We start from the raw sequence: 24,425 nt of genomic DNA, 5'->3' as shown, positions 1-24,425 counted from the left end.
CCTGCCATGCTAGTAGTTTTGGTTTTACTTGCCCAGATTGTGAAGTATCTGTCTCTGAGACTTCTCACTCTGAACAGTTTTCAGAGGAACTACTTTCTTCCAAAGAAATAGTCCCCATGAGATCTCCTGACGGAGACAGACGCATTACTGTTGAATTTTGTAAATATTTCATTCCAAAAAGTTATCCAGATATCTCTGTAAACCTACTACTTGGAACAGGCCCCTGTATCATTGTCAGTCATTGCCATCTGTTTTGTCTAACACCACCCCCCTCCTCCCTCCTTCTCTCCCTTCTTTCTCTCCATCCTCCAGGTCGCCCACTCCCTCCAACCTCTTCCTCCTCCCTGCTCCCTCCGTCCCTTCCGTCCTCCTCGTCCGCCCCTCACCACCCCTCCCCCGGCCCGTCTCCACCGATCAGGGAATGCCAGGTGCCCCTGCTGGAGAAAAACTCCACCCATTCTCACCTGGAGCCCCACCCGGATGACTCATACTTGCTCCGAGCCCAGCCCTCCTCCACGGGTAAGAGAGAGCTCTCCATTCATCCATCCATCCATCCTTTTATCCTTTCATTCATTTTATTTATACATCAATATGTCATCCATCACCTGGATTGCCTCACTGCATTAGTTCATCATGTTTCCTGATCTGATTTAGTCGTTGCTCGGTAAAATGCCAAGCGATCTGTCGCTTTAATTTAATGTCACATCTTGTTCTTTTAGACCTTTTGTTTCTGCTTTTGCATTCCTGCAAAGTCAGTGTTTGTTAGCAGGGCTAAGTGTACATGCAAAGTGACTTCAGTGATTATTGATTATAGAAGCTGTAATAGTTGTAAATTATACAGTTAGAGATGTCAGATTGATATTATGTTTCTATCAAAGGGGAAATAAAAACCTCAACAGATAAACAAGAATTCAATTTAGTAAGTAACATGAAAGAAAACACTTAACGTTCCTCAGCTTATTTTGTGGCTGAGGTAACAAAAAGCTCATTTTGTGCAGACAATTGGTAATCTGTTAATAGATTACATTATAAAAGTATGCCTCCCACCTTTGTCAACTACTGCCAGAAAACAATGATGCAAGTGAAAGCAACCCCTACACTCTGCCGAGCACAGATTGGTTTACCAGTGAGTAGGTGTGTTTGTACTTATTTTCCATATGACATTAATAATCCACCAGAACGTGAAAGGTAAGGGGGTGATGAATTATAAGTGCCGGCAGGAGGATCAGTGTAGCAAAGACAAACTAGTTAGTTACCAGCTCAAAGCTTTCTCTTTCATCATTGGACACTCTCTTGTTGGCTGTTAGAGGCCCTGTGCACTTCTGTCAACACTTAACAACTATTTGCTTACTTCATATGCACACACACACACACACACACACACACACACACACACACACACACACACACATCTGCAGTGATGAGTTTGTTCATCAGCATACACATTTATTTTTAACAATTAGCTACTGTGGGCCAACTCTCTCTGTCTCTCTGTCCCTCTCCGTCTCTCTCTCTCTCTCCCCTCTCTTCCCCCTGTTTCTCCATTCCTCTGTGCATCTGCACTTGTAATCAGCAGATATATTTAGCTGAGGCCTGATGGGAGGGAAAGGGGGTGGGCAGAGAACTCCTAATGTGATTTTTGGTGGAATACAATCTATTGTTAATGGCGTTAGGCTCTCCTTTGATCCAGTATAAATCTTCATTAGGGAAGGCCCGGGTCCCAGGTTCAAGAGCAACGTGATTAGGAGGCTTTTAAAATGACGTTACATCAGCCTTCTAATTGGTTTACTGTTTGCTGGGGCAACATCAATCATTAGCCCAGTAACCGCACAGCAAATAAATTCACTCTGCCACTGACACCCTAATGGCAGACACTGGCAAAGAGGGAGAGTGAGGCTCGCAGGCACACTCTCTTTCGCTCATTCTTGTTCGCATACACCCACACTTTTTGTTCTGGGGCTTCTTTCAGTCTCTGCTGAGCATGTACACACAGAGTTGGCGAGCGAGAGAGACAAAGAAAGAAAAGAAACGGCAAAGAAGTAGGAAAAAGAGGCGCAAAGAGGCAAATGGGAGCAGAGATAGAGAACGCCAAACTTTGACTTCTGACGTTGTTTAATGAGACATCTTCCATGGAAAAAAATCAAAAGAGAAAGAGAGAAACATAAAAAGCGCACAAGTAAAAATAGATGGAGAAAGCGACCGAAAGGGAGACAGAGACCGGGAGACATGAGGAGTCAAAGAGACAAAGAGAAAAAGAGAGAATGTGAATAAAAAAGGGTATGCTGATGAGTGCTTAGAGGGTGAAAGAGAGATATTTGGATGGAGGGAGAACAACATTGAGATGAAATTGCAAATTGCCATGTTTCCCAGCCAGGACTGCTGATCTAACGGGTGCAGAGAGAGTCCTTGGCTTTGGGCGTCCATTAAAATCGGCCTAAATGAGTTTAGAGTGGCAGTCTGGCACTGCATAAACACACCCTGGCATGTTGGAAGACGTAGGAACGGCTGCGAGGAAATAAAACACCTATAACCAGCGACTGTTTATGCGTATGCTGTGAGAGTGCACTTCTGATGTCCGCGCGGGTACATGAGTGTGTGTGTATTTTGTGTGGTCATGTAGAGAGTGGACGCTGGGCAGGAAATGAGCCTCACCAAGCCAGGCAGAAACTGACCACAGTGAGATAATCCTCAGGAAGCTGCATGCTGTTTCTATGTGTGTGTGTACGTGTGTGTGTGTGTGTGTGTGTGTTCTGTAAAGTAGTCCACCATTACCTAAGCTAACAGGTGGACAGACATGACTTGTGTTCCTAGTGAAGCATGACAGGTGAATGGGAACGGAACGCTGTTGCCGAGGATTGGCTGGGAATTGGGCCTGCGAATGTTTATATGGGAATACTGTCTGGCTCGAAGCACCTGTCTGGGAACGCTCCCCCGGAACGCCGGGAGAGCTGAGACGGCCAAACGGAGCGTAGCAGATCGCTCCTGGAAAGAGCTAGCGTTAGCGCTGTCTCTGGCCATTCATTATGCATGGGGAAGGCTCAGCTATTTTTAGCCCGAGCCTGTTCTAAAGTGGCTAGGTATCTGCTGCCAGAGAAGCCACCTCAAGTCACTGCCCATGCAATGAATGTTTAATGGCTTTGTTGAAACAAATCTGCAGAAACAAAGACACAACAAAGACATGTTCTCTTCTTCTGCACTAATGTTATTCTTCCTAATGGTGCTTATGTAAGGGTGACATTTGCGTAACAGTGGGATGATTTGTGTGTGTGTGTGTTTGTATTCATATGCGTGTGTGTGTGTGTGTGTGTGTGTGTGTGTGTGTGGGTGAAACGCAAACGTGCATTTCTGCTCACAGAGACTGTTTGTTTTTGGCTGGATTTGATGACTCTTCTCTAGCGGATTATTGCCTCCTAATTAGACAGAGATGACTAGCCAAGGCAGAGGCGGTGTATGTGTGTGTGTGTGTGTGTTAGTGTGTTAGTGTGTGCGTGTGTAAATGTATGTCTAACTTTTTTATGCCTGCGTGTGTTTTGTGTGTACACTTGTGTATAATAAAGACTATGTGCGTATTAAGACACTTTTGTCAGCAAGTTTGTGTGTGTGTGCGTGTGCGTGAGACTTGGTTTCACCTCAAGCTCTCCTTCCATTGTGCTCAGCCTCTGAGCTCTGAGAAGAATGACAAATGAGGAGTATCTGACATTCTGAGACAGAGGACATATGAAGCAATGGCACATGGGAATATACCACCTTAAAACACGGGGAGCATAGCAATTAGCTCGGAGAGAAGGTGCATGAAAAACAATGGAGGGTGGCGCAGCGGTTTTTAAAAAAAAAAGGATAGAAGCAGTGGAGATATGGGGCGTGAAATAAAAAGATGGAGAGACAGAGAGAGTGAGAAGGACAGGGGGAGGGGTGGGAGCTGAGCCCTGCAATGATCCTTTTTAACTGCTGAATGGGCATTTCTATCCCGCACACACACACACACACACACACACCCTCGCACACACACACACAGATGCACATCCTGCCCTGCGACTTTTCTCTGTTAACCACAGAAAATGTCAATAAACAGTTTGCCTATACAGGGCTGCAAAACAAACTGCCTCGGTTGGTTCCTGCTGCCAGTTGGCCACACACACACACACACACACACACACACACACATACAGACACACACACACTGTGAGATTAATACGGTGTAGCGAGCCCCTGCCTCTCTATGATGTGTGCATGCACAGTGTGCTTTACAGGGGAGGCAGGTTAGCAGACAGGCTAATGCTCCTCTGCTGAATGAGGCTCCTTTTGAATTGGCGAGCATAATGAACTTCCAGGGATTAGCCGGAGCCAAACCCACCAGCTTACAGCTATAGTCCCCCCTCTCCAGGCGCAGGGGACCTTGGACAGAATAAACTAGGTCAGGCTTCAGCAGCAGTCAGAAGGGCTCTGAGCTTTTCCAGAGAAGTGGCTGTGAAAACAAAACAGAGAGCTGTTGAGAAAATCTTTTTTCATGATCGCTGTTTACTCACAGTGGTGACTGAAAGAGACAGGAAAGAAAGGAGGAAAAGATAAAGTGGAATAAAATGTGATCTGCTTGGCTGCTCCCTAATTGCTCTATTTCCTCACTGCATGTTTTGTCTTTTATCAGACCGGGTTCCTGGTAAAACAGTTGTTCCTATTAGCCTACCTGCGGGTTGTACTTCAATAACTGGACAATTCATCTGGCTATGTCTCCTATCTTAATTTACTGGATCCATTTTCCTCCACTTGTTACTTGTACTCTGTTCCAGTGGTTAGTCAGATTTGTGTTTCTATGGCCAAAATAATCACTGATTTTCTTTGGGAGTCCTCTGCATGTTTAAAAAGTGGCCTTGTACCTCAGCCTTGCTACTTCAGGTAGATACCGCTTCACAGTATGGTCTTGTTTTCTCTGGCGAGCTCTAAAGCCTTTTTTTTTTATGGATTTGTCTCTATGAATTTCTTCGACATCACTCTCCTGTGTTGAAACAGAAAATAAAGACAGCAATTTGTCTCTGATCATAAATATTTTGCAGCATGTCTAGAGAGACTTTTTGAACCACTAAAAGCTGTGTGACTTTTAGAAGAATAGAAGGGATTTTTTTGTACAGCTGTATGTTTCAACAATAACAACAGTAAACATCAGTAATGAGTCCATTTATGTACTCTATTCTGCAATTTTTTTTTGTGACCAACTTTTTTATTGCTTTTTTTTTTTCTCTCCATGTAGTTTGCTATGGGTACAAGGCACATACCACAAAAGAAATTGCCTTGGAAAGACTATATACTCCATGTGAATCAAAATCTCAGTCAAGATATATCAACATCTCTGTCCAGGGTCTTTACATTACCAAAACAATATGACAAACAAAAGCAGCCTGTACCCTCCCAAACCCAATACCCTGTACCACTCGGCTGCAAAGAGAAAAAGAAAAGAAAAAAATGCAAATATTGATTCAATAGAGAAAAAGAAAACAAGCATTTTCTATCACATAAGAATTCAGTTTGGTTAACCTGACAGTATATGACAATTCTGTCGGCCTCAGTAGGCCATGAAGAGAGTAAATGCATAGAATTACTGGCAGTGCTTTTCTCAGCATTTCAATTTTTCTGACATTATCTGGTGACATGTAATAGAATTTGCTGCCAGATGATAGATAACAACATTTTCATCTTTTTCTCTGAGTCAGTAAGCGAAATTTTACTGTAACTCTTTATGGTAAAATTTGGTAGACATGAGTCTCTCCAACGGTACAGGATATGACTAAGTACTGTGTAACAGTGTAATAGCTGGATTGTTGTTCTCTCCCAGTGGTGTAGGGTGCTTATGAGTGCACAAGAACACACACACACACACACATGGGCTGACTTGTACACTCAGGCCTCAGCATCAGTTCATGGAAAACTAGGGCTAAAAAAACATGTATTCTTCTTCCATACAAGGTGTGCCATATATTATTCATCTAAATTTGAATGAAAAAACTGTTCAATATTTATGGCAGGAAAGTGAACAAAGGCAAAACGCATGCATTTCCCTACGCAGATTTAAACATGGGAGACAGCGGGGTAGTGTGTGAGCACAGGAGTGCCTACTTTTATTTTTGCATCACTCGGACTGTGCGTCCATGTCTTCATGCGTGTGTGCAAGCTTATTTTTGCTTCCCAGCTTTTGGCTCTGTGTTTTGTGCATTGTTGCTATGCTTAGGCTAGATAACGGTATTTATGCAGATAGGATGTAGTAGGAGCTATTTCACATTTAAAGTGGCATTGCAGGGAGGGGAAGTCAAGTCAAATTTATTTATAAAGTGCTTTTAACAAACAAGGTTTATCTCAAAGTGCTTTATATCTCAGCAAAGGACACAAACAAAATGCAAATAAAAGCAAGATGAAAGGGAGGGAAATGATACTCAAGATGAAATGAGGCTGTATAGCACAAAGGGGGAGGAGGAGGGAAGTACAAGAAATAAAACTCTCTGCATACTTTAATATCAATTTGCACTCTGCATCTATGATGCAGGAGTTCATGAGTTTTCCTGCAGGTGTCCAACTGCATGTTTGTTTGCATATGTAAGTGTATGCAAGCATGTACAGTATGTGTGTCTTTCTCCCAAGAGCATCTTTGCATTTACAAACAGATGTTTTGTGTCTCTCCCGTGAAGCAGAGGTCAGGCCCCTCCATCTTTCTCTCATCTCCTTCCCCTCTTCTCTCCTTTCACAAGCATCTGTTCTTCAGGGCCATGTGGGTGACACCTGCGTCCCAGTGGCGGCGCAGTGGAATCAGGTCACCTTACAAACTGGTCGCCGTTACAGCTGGAGCTTTAACGGAGCCTGCTGCCCCCTATCTGCTCTAGACACCCATCTAGAAGGAAGGAAATTAGGAAGTAGAAAAGTTAGGAGGTGGTTGCTGTGTGCATCTACGCTCTAGTTTTATATGTTTGCCTGCGTGTGAAGTTGATGTCATTTAAAGGTGTAGAATTCAGTGGCATCTAGAGATGAGGTTGCAGATTGCAACCTATTGAATACCTCTCCGCTCACCCTCCCTTTCCAAGCATCTAGGAGAACCTAGGTTGGCTGAGAAACTCACAAAAAAACATGAAAGGCATTCTGTACAGCCAGTGTTTGGTTTGTCCGTTCTGGGCTACTGTAGAAACATGGCGGTACAACATAGCAGCCTCAGTGGAAGGGGACTCACTCTCTATGTAGATATAAAGGGTTCATTCTAAGTTAACAAAAACACATCAATTCTTATATTCAGGTGATTATACACCAATTAAAACATACTCGTGAATAGTATATTCCATTTCTGCCAAGTCTGTTCCGCTAGATGCCACTAAATTCTACACACTGCACCTTTAAGCCTCTTAGAAATCTCTTGACTGACAAATATCAAAGCAGAGAAGCGGACAGGAGAGTGTGACACATCCACTCGTCTTTCATGCTCTTTTACAGATTTTTTTCTCATCTATTTCAAGAAGAGATGAGAAATAGAGGAGGACAAGTGTGATCGCACAGCTTGATCACAAAGCAGTTCATTTTATTGTTTCACCCCAAACGTATATGTGCATATGTGCACTTACTCTGTTCTTTGATCAGTACGAGGAAGGCGACGTGCAAACAAACACAATCATTATAATGTATTCCATGCTCATAATGGTAATAATGATAATAATAATAATGATGAAAGTGTGATGTGCAGTATTCATGAAAGAAAACGCAAACTGTGTTATAAAGCCGGAATTCAAAGCCAGATGTAAGATCAATAACTCTTTGTGTTTCGCAGTAATCCCAACATTTCTATTCATGCAACATCATAATCAACATGTAGACAGTTTGTCATGACATGTATTTTTTATTTAACACGTGGTTTTTGATGTCTTTTTGATCAGCTGTGCATTGACTGCAAACACCTGTCTGTGTGGCACAAAACATATGCTAATGCACCAGAAGTGAACAACCATGTTGAGCTCTCCTATACTGTATAGTATGTGGTTTATTGATTTTTCTTTACGAACCCACACACACACACACACACACACACACACACACACACACACACACACACACATGTTCAAGACAGGCTCAAATCTCCCACTGATACACGGAGAAGGAGAGAGAGAGAGAGAGAGAGAGAGGCTGAGATAGAAAGGTGATGTGTGAATGGGTGTTCTTGTCTGAGTCATCCGGGTTTGTTTTTCAACTCTCTCACTCAACAGTCCATTAGCTGAGTGTTGGAAGGGCTGGTATTGGATTCTAGCTGACATGTTCCCCCAAGTCTGAGAGCAAGAGATGAGGGCACACGCTGTGCTGAGTGCTCTAATATTGCTCACACACGCATGCACACACACACACACACACACACACACACACACACACAGACTTTCTCTTAGTTGTGTAAAAGAAAACTGGAAAGAAAGAGTGAAAGTGAGAGAAGAACAGGAGTGAAAGATCTAGCTAAAAATAAGACGGACAAAACATAAAAAGATGTGAAAGTAAAATGCAAAACATGATTATCAAATTTCATGTATCTGTTTAGCTGGAATTTCCTTCTAAAATAAGTTATCGACCATTTGGAAAATATGACACCTACTCTGACAAAATGATTGCCGACACAAAAGCAGCACATAATGGAATCTTAATTAAGTTATTTGCTATCTGAAGAGCTTTACTTTTTTGGCATATTGAGAAATAAACACCAAATATCACATAACGTTTCTGCCCTAAATTTGGATTTGCAGGCATTTTTTGGAATGAAATCTTTCACTGGCTGTATCTGAAACTACCTTTGATTTCCTTCACAAAGACACGTGTCCCTTACATTGTCTCTGTTCTTGTCTTCTTCCAGGGGCTGCCAACCACCACACTCAGTCCACACTACGGCCTCCACTGCCCCCTCCGCACAACCACCACACCTTATCCCACCAGTCTGCCAACAGCCTGAACAGAAACACCCTGAGAGGGGGACGTAACCCCATTCACGCTCCTGCTCCGGGCCCTGGAGACGGGCCGACCACCCCAGAGTCGGTCCAGCTACAAGACAGCTGGGTGCTCAACAGTAACGTCCCACTGGAAACCAGGTCAGAGATGTTCCCTTTTTTTTTCAGTTTTTACAGTTCACAGGTTTACCTGATGTTGATGTCTAGAGCCACTTACAGTAAGCACAGCGGTGGAATAAACCTCGATCAATAGTAAGGAATGAAAGGTCAGGGTAGTGTTAATTTCAATAACGAAAAACGACTAAATATGTTCATCAACAAACTTTTTTTCCATGACTAAGACAAGATGATGACGAGATGGCACCGACATCATTAAACACTAACTGTGACTATATCAAAATGCAATTTTGTTGACAAGACTAAAATATAGACTTTACCAAAATGTCTCTTTATTTTTGTTGACAAAAAAGAGGAGACAAAATATCATAAACTTGTAAGACAGTACACGAGAAATAATATCATGAGGCATGTTCTCTGTGGCCTACGTCGCTTGCCGTAGTTGGGGAATTGAGGAGAGGGTTAAAAAAAAGAGTAGAAGAAGAGTCTAAAGAAGTCAAGTGTATAGCAGGCGCATAGGCTGACAGGTTATCTGTAAACTGAGGTGAATGCTACATAAAGTTCTATAAAAGCTTACCTTCGCCTTCTGTGCTGTTCTGTACAGCTGTATAACAGAAGAGGAGTGAACGAGAGCTAATGGACAGTATTATCATTAACTGAAGTGATACCGTATAGTGTTACACTGGTCACAGCGGTTCTTCTCCATATACCAGAACATCATCCCACGCTAGGAGCTAAGGGGCAGTGTTATCATTATCTGAAGTGATACTGCAGACACAGTACGGTGTTATAGACTTTTTTTTTTTTTTTGTCCCCTGAATACAAGTGACAAATAGGAGTGTTGGTTAAGCAGTCGCTTATGCAGTTGGGGGGTTGCATAAATTAATAGCCTAAGAAAATGCATAAATTAATAAGATGTTAAGAATGGTGTGTGAGAGAGAGAGAGCGTGTGTGTGTGTCAGTAAACACAAGTGACAGTTATACGCTGGAGCGTGTGTGTGTGTTAAGGTTAGGGGTATGCTGTGAATTGAGGTTAGGTTAAGGTTAGGATCAGGGTGTGGGTTAGGCTGTTCACAGTGAACGGAAGTCAAGGCAATGTCATAACAAGGTTAGCTGTGCAAACGTCTTCTTCTTGAGGCATGAGCTTTGTCGCTGTAGACTTGTGCTGCACTGTCAGAATCATACTCAACAGGAGCCCTGGCCTGCACTCAGAATCAGTAAACAACCAGTCAAACAGACAGGAAGATACATAAACTGCAGCATACTGAGGCTGTTTCTGCAAGCAGGTACTGAATCAGTCAAGGTAGGAATCCTAACAGACCCAGCAGGGAAGTAGATGTTTTTCACTGATCTGAAGCCAACACACGATAGTCATACGTAAATGAACGGTAGAAACTCAGAGGAGAGCACCTCAGGAAGAGATTCTGATGGCTGTCTACTGATGTATGTGTGGGAAGAAGAGAGCACTGCTTAGAGTACGTGGAGAGAGAGAACTCTACGGCTGACCGATGTGAGCTTCAACGTAAGTTTATCAGAAAATCAAACCAGTACATCAAGCCTTATATTCAACAAACAAGAAAAAATAATCAGGCAAGATACTGTTGCTGAAAAAAAATGTATGATTAATGCCACTACAACTGAACTCTACGTCTAAGCTCCGCGCAGATTGACTTTGTCTCTGTGAGCGAATCATGGAGGCACCATTGGAACTGGAATTACCAGACACTGTATTCTGAAACTTCACTGTTAATGATGTGTCTTGGGTCACTAGTTGTACACCCACCTTACATAATTCATTTTCTACTCAAAAAATCAATGATTGTCTTTCCCAGAATTATTTTGTATTTTCAGCATTCTTCTTGTAACAAATGTTATATGTGATTTGATTGTGATACGGTAAGTAGCAAGAATGTCCATCAGATAAGAGCAAAGAAGAAAGGAAAAAAGGCATGAACTTTTCAGGAACAGTTGAACATTCCAACTAATTTGTCTCTTAGAGACCAGCATGTTTTTTTAGCACATATTAACATTTGATTACCTAATAGATGAAAGCTACACTTTTTAATTCACTGAGCAAACACAATGTGCCAGAATATCTTGAGTGTACTGACCGTCTCCCCTGCATCATTCTAAGCCAATATATGAACCTCCTAACTATAATAAAAATTGTTCGTTACCTCTGATTCACATAAACCTGCTACTCAAACGCATCCTCTATTTGATCTCCGAGTACGACACATACAAAAAGCTGCCATGTGTCGAAGCCATTATGCATGCAACCTGGGGTGAGGAAGCAGGAAATACAAACCATTTCACACACCCTACACATGCGCTTTTGTCCGTACACAAAGAACACTTACCAGGCAAACAGAGCATTCATGCAGGGTATCACTATTCATGAGGCATGCAGTGAGAGGGACACTGCCTACATGCTTGCTAGCATGCGCACGCTCGCTCTCTGAGCATTTACTCTGCAAGCTGTAGTTGTGTTTCTCCTGCTGGGCACTGGGGCTTCCAGCTCTGATGGTCCCGGATAAGCTCCCCAGAGTGCCGGCCCTGTGCAGTATTTATGAGGCCTGGCCATGTTTAATTCAGCCCCACTGATCTGAGGTCTATGCTCAACCTGTGCTGATGCATTGCGCCGGTATGCATGATGGATAAGAAGAAGCGTGGTGTTAAACAAGAATACCTGCAGCTTTAAATAGAAGCTATTTCCAGGCGCAATTGTTTATCTAGACCTGTGTTGCCATGGTGACGTATGCTATTGAGCAGAGAGGAGCATTTTTGTGATTTCTGCTTCTGCATATGATGGAGTGATCTTTAGCGAGATTTGGAGTATAAAAATAAAGTTTTCACAGGGGCTGTTGTGATTGCCATCTTTACAGATTGAAATGAAGGAAAAACTCACACTCACACACGCTGTTGAGCCCTCTGCAGTGCCAGTATTTGGTCATGTTCAGGTGGTGGGGTTGGGCATGGCTCAGAGCCTGTCGCAGTAAATGGAGCCCAGAGCAGAGTTTCCAGCTCCACCCTCAAGCCCAGATTGGACCCTCCTCTCTGGGCCTGCGATGGCGGAGGCTGGGTGGGCTGGCTGGAGCTGCTGGAGCTCGTGACTGGGTCAGAGCCAGCCGGGCAGAGCCAGAATGTCACACCATCCCTCTGCTGGCAGAGCCCGTCCTCCATCTCATTATAACCAGCAGCTAGGAGATGATGAGCACACGTGTGTGCATGTGGCGGAGCGAGCGAGTGCAAGCGCGTGATTGTGTGCGTTTGTGTGTACGTTTGCATCCAAGCACGTGTGTTTTCTTTCACTGTGAATGCTCCCCACTGTGATCATATGTAAATCTTGGCATTTGTTGTCCGCTGGTTATAGTAAATGTACTGTATGTGTGCAGGCACGTGTGTGTTTTGGCTTGACCTGATAGCGTGACAGCGCTGAGAGGATGAAGATTGATCACCTAAGAACACCCCAGGGCCTGAATGACTGACAGAGAAAGAGAGAGATAGAAACAGACGAGGGGGGGGTGAGGAGTGGGGGGAGTGATATAGCAGAGAAATAAAAGTCGGGAGAGTGAGAGAAGGGGGAAATAGAAAGGAATGGTTTACGGTAGAGGAGGGAGAGATAAATAGGGAGAGAGAGGAAGAGAAATGAAGAGAGGTTGTGATTGAAGGAGATTGTTTTGGGGAGTGTGTGAGAGAGAAGATAGAAAGGCAGAGGAGGGAAATTGGGGCCCGTAGAACATGGATACATTTACCGGTGTGAGATAAATGACTATAGATGGCTGGTGCCACTGTGTGTGTGTGTGTGTGTGAGCAAGAAAGAGAGAAAAAGAATGGATTTCTCCGTGTGCACATGTGTGCACATGTGTTCCAGCATTTTGCGAGAAAGCACCTGATTTCCAATCGGTCCCTTGGAGCCTCTCGGGCTAGCTGATGCCAGTTTCAATCTCTCTCTCTATGATCTCAGGACATTCCTCTGCACTCCCTGCTCGCTACGCCATGGGCCACAGCTCTGGGGGAGAAATAAGATCACTGAGAGCGTTGCAGCATCTCAATTTATCTGGATGGAGGGTGGAGCGGGGTGGGGTGATGGGGGTGCTATAGGTTACTTTCAAATGCATTACTGTGGGGACAGATTTGGAGCTGCTACCTGTGGGAATCGCAGAGGTAAACGAGAAGAAGAATAGGGAGTAGGCTGCAGAGAAAAGATTCATGTCCAGCCCTGTAACTGCTACTGTAATATGCATATGGGATCTACTTAACATCATGCAAGGTTTATTAACGATATGATCTTGTATTCATACAGTATATAGTGCATGTAATATGCAATATTATTACGCAGAGTCACTACTGTATCAAACTAAGCTCCCATTTTTAAACTGCACTGTTTCAGTGGCTCATTTTAAAGTGTCATGAAACACAAAAAATATTTGAGTTGTTAACACATATATGGAGAATGCTGTTAATGATATGCATGTTGCCAGCAATACTAATAAAAACTCTAAATGTCTGAGTTTGAAAGTTTATTGCTGATCTGATCTCAGAAACAGCAGTTGAGAAAACAATCTTACTGTAAGGTCTATTTAGTTTAGCTGTTCTGATACTGCATGAACTTCATCAACAGATGATGAAGTTCTCAAAATTATCACAGAATTTGTGATGTTGAAATATCAATTTTTTTCTGAGCACTAAAGGAACTTCTCATCCATTTTTAATGCATAAAAAAATCTCACCAGTATTTAATATAAAAATAAAACTACTAGATACTAGAACATTAGATGACTTTGATATTTTTCTCTTTACAAACATCATCCGGCCTCAGAATTTTTTCCATGTCCCTCTTCAAAGCAACACTTTACAAATGAATGCCCATTATACTGCATCCATCTGCCTTTTATTGTTTCCTACAATTGTAGCGGGGAACAATTCTCATGACGACATCCTTGAGCATTCTCCTCTCCCTGAGCCCTTTGTTTCATTCTCAGATCTGACCGTTTTTCAGTCACCCCCATACAGCGTCGACCTCCGCTAATTGTTCTCTACCTCTGATGATGATTCTCAGAGTGCTATCCTGAGCAACCACATGTTTGCGAGAGCTGAGAAAATAAAAGAGTGTGTGCGCGTGTGCTTGTGAAAGCGTGTGTGTCCGTTCGCTCAAGGGGAATGTGAGCTTTGACTTCCTGCTAATTACCCAGCATGCTCTCTGTTCTGTGGTTAATTGTCCAGGTCCTCTTTCCTCTCAATGGGGAACAGGGTTTGAATGAAGTGAAAACACAACCCCCCCCCCCCCTTCATCTCTCTGTCTGTCTTCTAATCTATAGCCCCCCCCCCCCCCTCTCCATCCGCCATCCCTCTCATGTCAGTTTTTGCTCCGCGTGGATGCAAATTAAGTGTTTGGTAGCACGTACGGGGCAACCTCGCGAAAGAAAAACCCACATAAATTTTTATTGTTTGTGCGTGGGTCGGCTCCCGTGTCTTCGTCTGTGTAAATGTGTGTCAGTGTGTGAGTTAGTGCTTGCTTGTTCCGCATGTGTGTGCATGTGTAAGACAGGATGCATGACAGCGAGGTAATGCAATGGTTCTACTTGAGGAAGGGTGGGGGGGGGGGGCTGCTGCTGGCAGCTCGGGAGGAAAATGAGGAGGAGATGGTGGGGTGGGAGGGGGGGGGGTCTCTGTCAGCTCTCTCTAATTATGTGTGATGTTTCCATGCTGGACCACTGTCAAAAAATCCCACAATATTCACACACAAATACACAGACACACAAGGCAAGCACACACACCGCAACCAATGATACAGAGTTGAGATTGCCGGCTGCCTGCTATGATAGAACCCCTCCATAGTCCTCCGCAACATAAATCAATGTCAATTACCTCCCCAGAGCACATTAGACACTTTCCATTCCTACTAGTAATTAGTATGGCCCATAGACATATTCCCATCCCACACCAAGCTCACAGTGGCGCTTCTGCACACAAACAACAAAGCCGGAGAATGAAATGAATTCAGTACACGCGCCCAAATACATACCAGCACATCAAATCATATACATTGTGTGGCATAGAATGCAGGCAATTCACCAGCTCACCCTCTCCTTGTGTTCACACACACACATTAGGGATATTGTAATTAATTACTGCCGACCTTGCCGTCACAGAGTGCGTCAACGGCTGTGAAAGTGAGTTGACGCAGAGACACGCAGTGGTTGACCTTGGGTGTGTGCGTGGTTGTGCGTATACACATGCATGCTATGCGCATTTGGGAGCGTGTAAGTTTATGCATGCATATTAAAATTGATGACTGTGACACTGAGAGGCTGATATTTTTAGACAATAACCTCATATTTCTTTGCGTGCCATCTCCTCACGCTCTTTCAGCCTCTATCTGTCTAGAGTACTTTTTTTTTTTTTTTACTCTCTTCTCTTTCCCCTATTTTCCACCGTGTCATGCAGCCTACCTGACAGGTAATGGGGGAGGACCAAGGAGAGAAGAGGTGGAGGGTGAAAAAGAGAAGCATCCAGCAGGATACCAATCTAACAATCAGTTGCATGAGATGATGAGAGAAAGTGAAAGACAGAGCACAGACTGACTGAATAATTGATAGAATGTGGAGTGCTGGTCTCAAACCATATCTCCATGCTCTGAACACATCACCTGTTTCCACCAACTGTGTTTAGACGAGCAGACACATGTACAGACACGCTGTTATGAAACGGTTGTTATTAAAGACATCAAAAGGAGAGGAGACCACGCAGCAAAGTGCAGCCAAGCACTATTTTTAACACATCCTCATAATTAAACGACCACATAGGTCGATTGTACAGTACCATGCACTCCAGAAGGAGTGTTTTCTAATATGCAGCCTCTATCAGTGCTTTCCAAAACCATTACAAATCACTGTTAAAAAATAATAATGTTTAATTGTGTGGCAACGCTGTGGTTAAGGTCTGATAAGTTTAGAAACAAAAACCACTTGGTTAGGGTTAGGGAAAGATCATGGTTTGGGTTAAAATGATCATTTGAAACATGTTGTGGGCTGAAGTTACTATTTCCTTACATTTAGGCAACTTTCTCTGTGGTGGCAACAGTAAACACCATGACAATCATAGTTACGGTTTGAAAAAAAACGTCCTGACTCGCGGTTCAAAGCATGACGGGTTAGAAATGAGAAGCGAACAGCAGTCTCCTGCAGCCAAGTTCACTTTTTGCTATCTGTCTATCTATCTAGCCATCAACCCAACCCGCCACCTGCGATTATGGAAATTTGTCACCTTATATCGATGTCATCCGAACTGCGTCACTTCTGTGGGTCGTAATTACTACGGCCACTGGATGGCATGTGTCACGCAAACCTAACTATTAGTCATTTTTGCTGGCCGGATTTTTGATCTATACTGTCGTTTTTCTTCTAAGGACAGGCCGACTATTTTAAATAGCGGTCATGAAATCCAGCTACAGTGGTGGGTTTTTATTATTCCTACTAGCCTAGTCTGAATAAAAGAGACAGTGAGCTACAGAGGAGAGAACAGAGCTCTAACACACATTTGTGCACACACACATACCTGTTTATATTATGAGTGAGGACCCTATCTGACATACTGCCATGGTCGTGTCATAGTTGAATCACATGTCTTGGTCTTGAGGCAGGCTTGAGTCATGGTGACAAATTTAGACTGCACGCCAACTTTGACTTTTAACATTATGACTCCTGACTTGGACTTTTGAATTAGAAGGACTTGATATTCTCCCCAAGCCCGAAGAGTTAACACTATGTTATAAGAAAGTGCACATATACTATAAGAAACTCGTTCTTTTTTTTTGACAATGTAAATACTTTCAGCAGGACAGAAAGGGGCATGTAGCAGTGCATACCAGGAAACAGACAAAACATTATACCCTGGATTGTCACAGTCAGATATAGGAGTATGTTGTGATTAACAAAAATAGACAGGAACAGGAAGTTGAGGCCATAGTCACAATTAGCATGGTAAATGAAATCTTTATGTCCAAGGTCTGGTGGCCTAAATGTTCTCTTTCATAGTCAATATACAATTGCCACTGTCTAACATTAGCTGATAGAGGGCCAGCATTAAAATGAACCTAATGTTCTTAATTCCTTAATGACTCATTTAGAGCTTGAAACAAACAGAGGAATTGACTCTGGACTTGTTCATGTTGACTTCTAATCAGCAAAAAGAATACTTTATCCTCCCTCTGCACACTGCATTCCTAACACAAATCTTAAATCCTATTAGCACTTTGAGTTTTGCATAAACGGGACAAATTTGCATGCTGCCTGATTGTCTGACCGCTCATTTCTTGCCCTGTCAGACTTTGTTATCACGACATGTCCTCAGGTCTCAGCAATCAGTATAGGTTATCATAACTGATACATATGATTGACAAAACCTACGGAAATAAGACCCAAGCTGTGATAAACTACTATTACACCTTTACCCTCACATCCACACCTTAATCCTGAAACTAGAACCGGCCTTCAACAGCCATTTGAAAAAGACCAGACAAGATGTGCTTTCTTTGCAAGAATGTACTCACTCCCAAGGTCGTAAACTCACAAAGATAGATATAAAATTGCATCCGCACCTACACACACACACACCCAGAAAACACACAAACAAGCAAGTTCCACAAGACAGGCAGAGAAAAACTCCTCAGTCATCTTTGAGGCAATAGAGTGACCTCACCTCCTCAGATCTGTCATACTTACCTGAGGGTTTTCTCCTGTCATACAACCTGGAGTCTGTGTAGGGGCAGCGCCTCACTCCCTGTTCGTGCCATGAGTGTGTGTTATGAAAGATGTTCCAAAAGTTTTTCTTATTTTTTTTGTTTGTTTGTTTTTTTACTATGGTAACAGTGTTCCTTCAAGGTCAGATCAGAAAAAAAGTCTTCATGTCTTTTAAGAGTGAATGATGGAAGACATGATTAGAGGAAAGGGATGCTGTGGAACCTGAGGATGCAGAAATGTCTTTGAGAAGGAGTGGAGTGGCAGCAGGGCTATATTGAGTCAAGAAAAATGATAGTATGGGAAATGGGAAGAGGATGGGAGGGAGAGTAGCAAAGGAGACACACTGAGTGAGCAGGTGCAGCTATAGCAGAGGATAATGGGTAATATGAGCAAAGGGATGACGGTTTAAATCCCTCTTTTATCCTCTCTCTGAGCTCTGACCCCACCAGGGCAATGAGGACAGGAAAAGGGGGACAGCATCCTCTGCAGCCATCTAGAGCAGAAATGAGGCACAATGTAAGTGGGGTGAACGGAGGCAAAGCTGAGATATGGAAGAAAAATAGAAGAGTAGAGCAGGTGGAGGTTAAAAAGAGACCTTGGACTGGAACAGGCTGAATTGGAGACACAATCAGTTCAAGGGTGTCCAAACCCAAATGGCAGGAAGGGTTCATCGGACAGAGAAATTGGACAGACGCTTGCACATATGTGACCCTGTCATCTGGAGTGATTGGTAGATTGGTGTGTCTGCTCCATGTTCACCTTCCCAGAGCGTCTTAACCACTTATGTCAGCATCAGAATCCACAAATAACAAACATTTTTGTCATCTTTTTCTTCCCTTATAATGACATTTTCTTTCTCTCTCTTGTTTTTTTTTTGGTATCTTCAGGCATTTCTTGTTTAAGACGTCGTCAGGGACCACCCCTCTCTTCAGTAGCTCCTCCCCCGGTTACCCTCTGACCTCGGGAACGGTGTATTCTCCGCCCCCTCGCCTGCTACCCAGAAACACCTTCTCCCGTTCAGCCTTCAAGCTAAAGAAACCGTCCAAGTACTGCAGCTGGAAATGTGCCGCCGTGACAGCCATCGCAGCTGCTGCCCTGCTGGCCATCCTACTGTCCTACTTCATCGGTAAGTAAACATGCACCAAGTATTATTCATGAAGAGATTTAATTACATTTTATTTTTTTTAATTAGAGGGTTTCATTTGATGGGGAGTTAAACATACACATGGCCAATAAAATGTTGGAAAAGGGAATTTTAGAGATAAATTGACACACACACACACACAGACACCAGAATTACCCGTTGAATGAACTCATGCTTAGTCACACATAATACCTCTTTTATTTCAGGTTGGTTAGCCCTGTTTGTTTTTCGCCGACCCCATAATACATGAACTTTGCTCTTATTTTTATTCATCCTAGAACACACTGAAAAAGTGTCAAGCTAACAGCCTTTTATAAATACAAAACAGATTCTCGGGGCGTGAGCTTTGTCACTGTAGCCTTGTGCTGCACTGTCAGAATCATACTCAACAGGAGCCCTGGCCTGCACTCAGCATCAGTAAACAACCAGTCAAACAGACAGGAAGATACATAAACTGCAGCATACTGAGGCTGTGACCATGAGTAGGCATCAGTCAAGGTAGGAATCCTAACAGACCCAGTAGGGAAGTGGATGTTTTTCCACTGATCTGAAGCCAACACACAATAGTCATACTTAAAGGAACGGCAGAAACTCAGAGGAGAGCACCTCAGGAGGAGATTCTGATGGCTGTCTACTGGTGGATCTGCGGGAAGGAGAGAGCACTGTTTAGAGTACACAAGGGGGGTTTGTGTGTGTGGGCATGGGTTTTATTCCGTCTTGACCTCATTCACTGGACAAGAGAGTGCAGACTTGTGTGTCTGTGTGTGTGTGTGTGTGTGTGTGTGTGTGTGTGTGTGTGTGTGAGAGAGAGACAGGAGAGACAGTATGAAGAGAAAGAACATGTATTTGTGTGCGTGTATGTGTGTGTGTGTGTGTGTGTGTGTGTGTGTGTGTGTGTGTGTGTGTGTGTGTGTGTGTGTGTATGTGTGTGTGTGAGGAGGCAGATGTGTCACTGAGCCCTTGATTGGCCTCTCACCCCAGAGACCAGAGTCAACAGATGGGGGGATCTTAGCAAACAGTGGCATCAGCAGAAAGAACAACCCCCTCGTCACCTCTACATACATTATTAATATAATTTTACATTATTTATAAATATATATATATATATATATTTATATCTACATCACCATCCATCTATCCATCCATAGAGAGTTTGTGCACCCGCAGCTCGCTCACCTGAATGTGTCCAAATGTGCACTCAAGTCTGTGCCTTTCTTCCCGTGTCCATATTGCCAAATGCCCTTGAGAGTGGTGTGTGTCCTCCAGAGCAGATCAAGGCCCCTCACCGGGGGCACAGAGACAGATTCATCCTCTCCTGAGCTTTGCACGGTCACACTGCACTGGACAGCCACATATGGAGCTACCAAACCGGGGTTGTTGAGTGGAAGAAGGGTCACAACTACCCCAAAGTTCACAACACCTCCCCGCAGATACTTGAGGGCGGGGATGTAGTGGAGCATAGAAACAACCAAAACCACAGTTTATTTATCTCCTTTTTTCAATTTGCAGCATAGAACTGACACGGGGCTTTTAATGACATGTTTTTATTATAGAACATGTAATTGATAATATTATTAATATGATTAAATGATAAGTTAAATAAAGATCAAATTATGAAAATCATGCAAAATTAGTCTTTTTGAGGACATAACTGCTGCCTTATCTGTTTGTTTGTTTTTTAATCAGTGTTAGTGCAACATTTGCCTGATACTTGTAGACAATAGTGTCTGTCTGTCTTAATAATTGATTGTATTAATTTGTTAGCCATACTGATAAATTACTTAATTTATAGTTGTATTTATATCAAGAAAGAGACTGGTAAGCATGCTATCCAAATACAGTGTGAATATACTGTATAATGTAGCATTTTCTGAATGGAATCTGGGTAGGTGAGGAGCAGGAGCTGCTAATAAGTTTTCCTCTAACTTCCACTTTCTGTGCATTTATTGTTTAATCGTATGTCAAACGTCAGTGCTTCACCACCAAACTTAATTGTCCAACTGGCTATAATTCGGTAAGCTGAACAAAAGCTGAAATAATGGTTTATTGTTATTATTGCTTTTGCTAACTGTGGGGCCCCTTTTCAGCTGTTGTAAAGGAATGTTTTGCTCTGGTGTTTTGTCTGTGCTGAACAGAGCTGTAGCAGTGCTGCCAAGCCTGAAACCCTTGTGTTTACCTAGCTTTTTGTAGCGTTAATCGTGCAGTGAGTTTCAGTCGGAAGAGTTCACTGCTCATAAGGGGGATTTTGTACCTTGTTTGTGTGCTATGTGTGTGTTAGAGAGCCCAGCGCTCACTAGGGGGATTGTGCAGAGCACCCAGAGCCATGCAGCGTGAAGAGGACCCCTTTGAGGCGTCCGCCCAGGAGCCCACTCATAAATTACACCAGGACACATGTGCCTGAACAGCACTTTTCTTTTTGTGAGTGCGTGTACGTGTGTGCGAGTACTCCTTTAGAACAAGCTCAAAGATGTGTGTGCGTCTGCGTGCAATGTGTGTCTGATTGTGCTGCAATGAGGGCGTGTCGGCCTTCAAAAGATTTTTTTCTTCTTCTTTTTTATTTTTCAAGACCATAAATAAAGCTTCAGAAATTGCCTGACAATCTTCCAGAAGCACACACACGTATGCGCGCTACCTGAGAAGCTTTTAGAAAAGCAGGACTCAGCATGCTACAGAAGCACGGTAGACGCTATCTCTTTGAAGCTTTTTCACTATGTCCGACTGTTAGGATGGAGCCATGGGGATGAGATAAACACACACAAACACACTTGCATAGATACACAAAACTGGGGGAAAAAAGAAAACACGCAGCTGTGTGTGCCTGCGTGTTTCTGTACCTATGTGTTTGTATGAGTTAGAGAGAGTTTATTTGTATGTGAGGACAGTCAGTCCTATTTTTGGTTAAAGTGTTTAGCTCCCAACTCCAGCAGAGTATGGCCTCCTCTTTACATGTGAAGGAATGACTGAACGGATGGAGGGAGGAGGATAAACGAGAGTGCTTGTTCTTCATTCCCCCGGCGTCTTGTTTGCTTGCTCCGCATGGAGCACCAGAGCCAAAGGAGAGGTGGTTGCTAGGATACAGGTGAACGGTTGGCATACAGGAGGGAAGACAGGTCCGTCATTGTGAGCGGCAACCTGGAGAGAGCGAGATAGAGGAAGGCAAAGAGAGAGTAAAAAAAAAAAAAAAAAAAGAAAGGGGTGGAATAGAGTTGGAGCAGGGAGGGCAGAGGGGAAGAAGGGAGATGCGTCACTGTCAGCGTGTAACCCGAACATAAAGGGGAGAGGAAAGGAGGATAGATGACTGGAGAGAAGGAGGAGAGTAGGGCTGAGGCTGATATGTCACTGTCGGCGCCGTAAGGGATGAGAGTGCGAGATTGCGGGGGGAAAACAGCAGAGGAGCGAGGCCTGTTGTTTGCTCTGCCGAGAAAAGAAGGGGCGATGACTGGGAGGAGGAGCAGGAGTGACAAGACAGCCAGGTGTGGAGAGGAGAAATTGAGGGGAGGCAGAAGGAGGAGAGATGAAGGAGAACGTTGCCTCCTGAGGTTCTGTCACCTGGAATATCTGTGGGACTAATGTCTCCTAATTGATCACAGCGAGCAGAGAACAGAAGGAGTGTGACAGAGAAAGGAGAGGACAGAGAGAGACTGTGGAGGACAAGTGCAGGGGGATGACGACAAAAGAAGAAAGGATGTAAAGCAAGGGGAGGTGTAAGCCTCAGAGGACAGGAAATGCAGAGAAAGAGGAAGAACCAGGCAGAAAAAAAGAGATGCATTGTGGTCAGTAAGAAGAGGAAAGGCTAGTTTTGATTCATAGATGAAAGATCGAGGACGTGTCACACTAGTTGTGTCCAGGTGGACTTTTTTTTTCCCCACATACACACACATACACATGCAGACACAGGTGTGCCCTTGACTGCAATGAGTAAACTTGCTAGCGGGCGCTTGTGTCACCTTTGCAGGGGTGTTTTGTGTGAATGTGTGCGTGTGTGTGATGGCTGAATTTGTCGGGCACAGTGGCAAACTCCACATGGTATTGTCACCACTGATGAATGAGAGCGCGCGCACACACACACACACACACTCTCACATGCAAGCACACACACAGACACAATGTATTTTTAGTCTTACTCTCAGCTCCCTTGTCTGTTGATTAAACAGACCCACACACACACACACACACACACACAGAGGCACACACACTGTCATCGAGTGTGACCTTCATGCCTCTAAGCCGACCACTTTCCATCCATCATCGCTGTCTCGCTGTTCCAGACTGATCACAATCGCTTACAGCCCATTCTTTCCGGTTATAAGTGTCTCACTTCAGTGCATTCTTATCACTGTTCCCTTACATAATAATATGTTAATGATTTTTACTGTTCAAAGATATATAGCTTCGCCAAAAATTTTCTACAACACATCACATTTTAAAGCCACAGGCTGTAACAATCAATCAAAAAGGGCCAAATCTCCAACAATTACCACGGGACCAAGTTGCTTTGAAACAATTTTCCCCCCTGAATTTTATGTCACTATGCCTCCAAATGTTACATTTCCTGCTGCGAGAAGACATTGGTCATCATAGTTTACAGTAAATATGGTCCTCTTGTGACAATGACAGGTTTGTACAGTGATTTCTAACATTTTTGGCTTTTAAACCTTTAAAGTGAAGTAATATATATCTGCATATATAATAATATATAATATCTACATATGAGCAATATATACTAAGAGACATGTCTCTAAGTAACGTGAAACTATTCATTATCTGCTTCAAAAAGACATGAGATGCAGAAATATGACTTTTTTTCTTTTCTATCTTTTTAATCATCTTGCAACCCCCCCACCCCAACCCCAGATTTGAAAACAATTACCTTTGTAGTACTTGCAGTACTGGAAAATTTAAAAAAGAAATTGATTATGTGCCAAAGTTTTTATATTTTTTTAAAACTATGATTGATTTTTTTAAATCAAATTTTCTCTCCCATTTTAGTAGTCAGACTAAACACCAGTAACTTCCAGATAATGCGGACTGTCTGGGCGAGTTGTGTCGGACCTGCAGATTTCACAATGTGGCTGCTTTCCAAACCCAGCTCCTTGACCCCGATGTCCCCTCTCACTCTGCGTGTGGCTTCCCTTCTGCTGATCCAAGGTGGAACAGCTAGAGGTCAGGATGTGTCGCTCATGCCAGTGTGGGTGTGTGTGTCCATATACATTCGGTGTGTGTGTGGGCTTGCATGTGTGCGGAGGTGAGGGCACGGTTGGGCATATGGTGAATGCAGGAACCTGGGCATAAGGATCAGACGTGGAGCGTGTGTCCATAGCAGCAGGGCCTGTCGTACCGATAAAGGTTAGGATCTTACCGCACGCTGCCAGTCCAGGAAAAGGGCAGGGCATGGCCAGGACCAGGCACAAGGTGCTAAACCATCTGCACTAGAAGAATAAATGGGTCGTCTGCATTGGTTTGGTAATACAA

General features: G+C 43.5%; 1 protein-coding gene across 4 annotated transcripts in view; it reads left to right on the top strand.

Moving 5' to 3' along the window:
* The window catches only part of tenm2a (teneurin transmembrane protein 2a), a 153,652-nt gene that overhangs the window by 89,064 nt on the left and 40,163 nt on the right, over positions 1-24,425 (top strand). For all 4 annotated transcript variants that reach the window (XM_044363519.1, XM_044363518.1, XM_044363517.1 and 1 more), the window contains 3 exons: positions 313-519; positions 8,858-9,089; positions 18,697-18,935. In XM_044363519.1, coding sequence (XP_044219454.1) covers positions 313-519; positions 8,858-9,089; positions 18,697-18,935 — 678 coding nt within the window. The remainder of the gene's footprint in view (positions 1-312; positions 520-8,857; positions 9,090-18,696; positions 18,936-24,425) is intronic.

The sequence above is a fragment of the Thunnus albacares genome, chromosome 10 (genome assembly GCF_914725855.1).
Source record: "Thunnus albacares chromosome 10, fThuAlb1.1, whole genome shotgun sequence".
In the NCBI taxonomy this organism is placed as follows: Eukaryota; Metazoa; Chordata; class Actinopteri; order Scombriformes; family Scombridae; genus Thunnus; species Thunnus albacares.
Note: the sequence above shows the minus strand (reverse complement) of the source record. Positions and strands in the feature narration are given on the sequence as shown.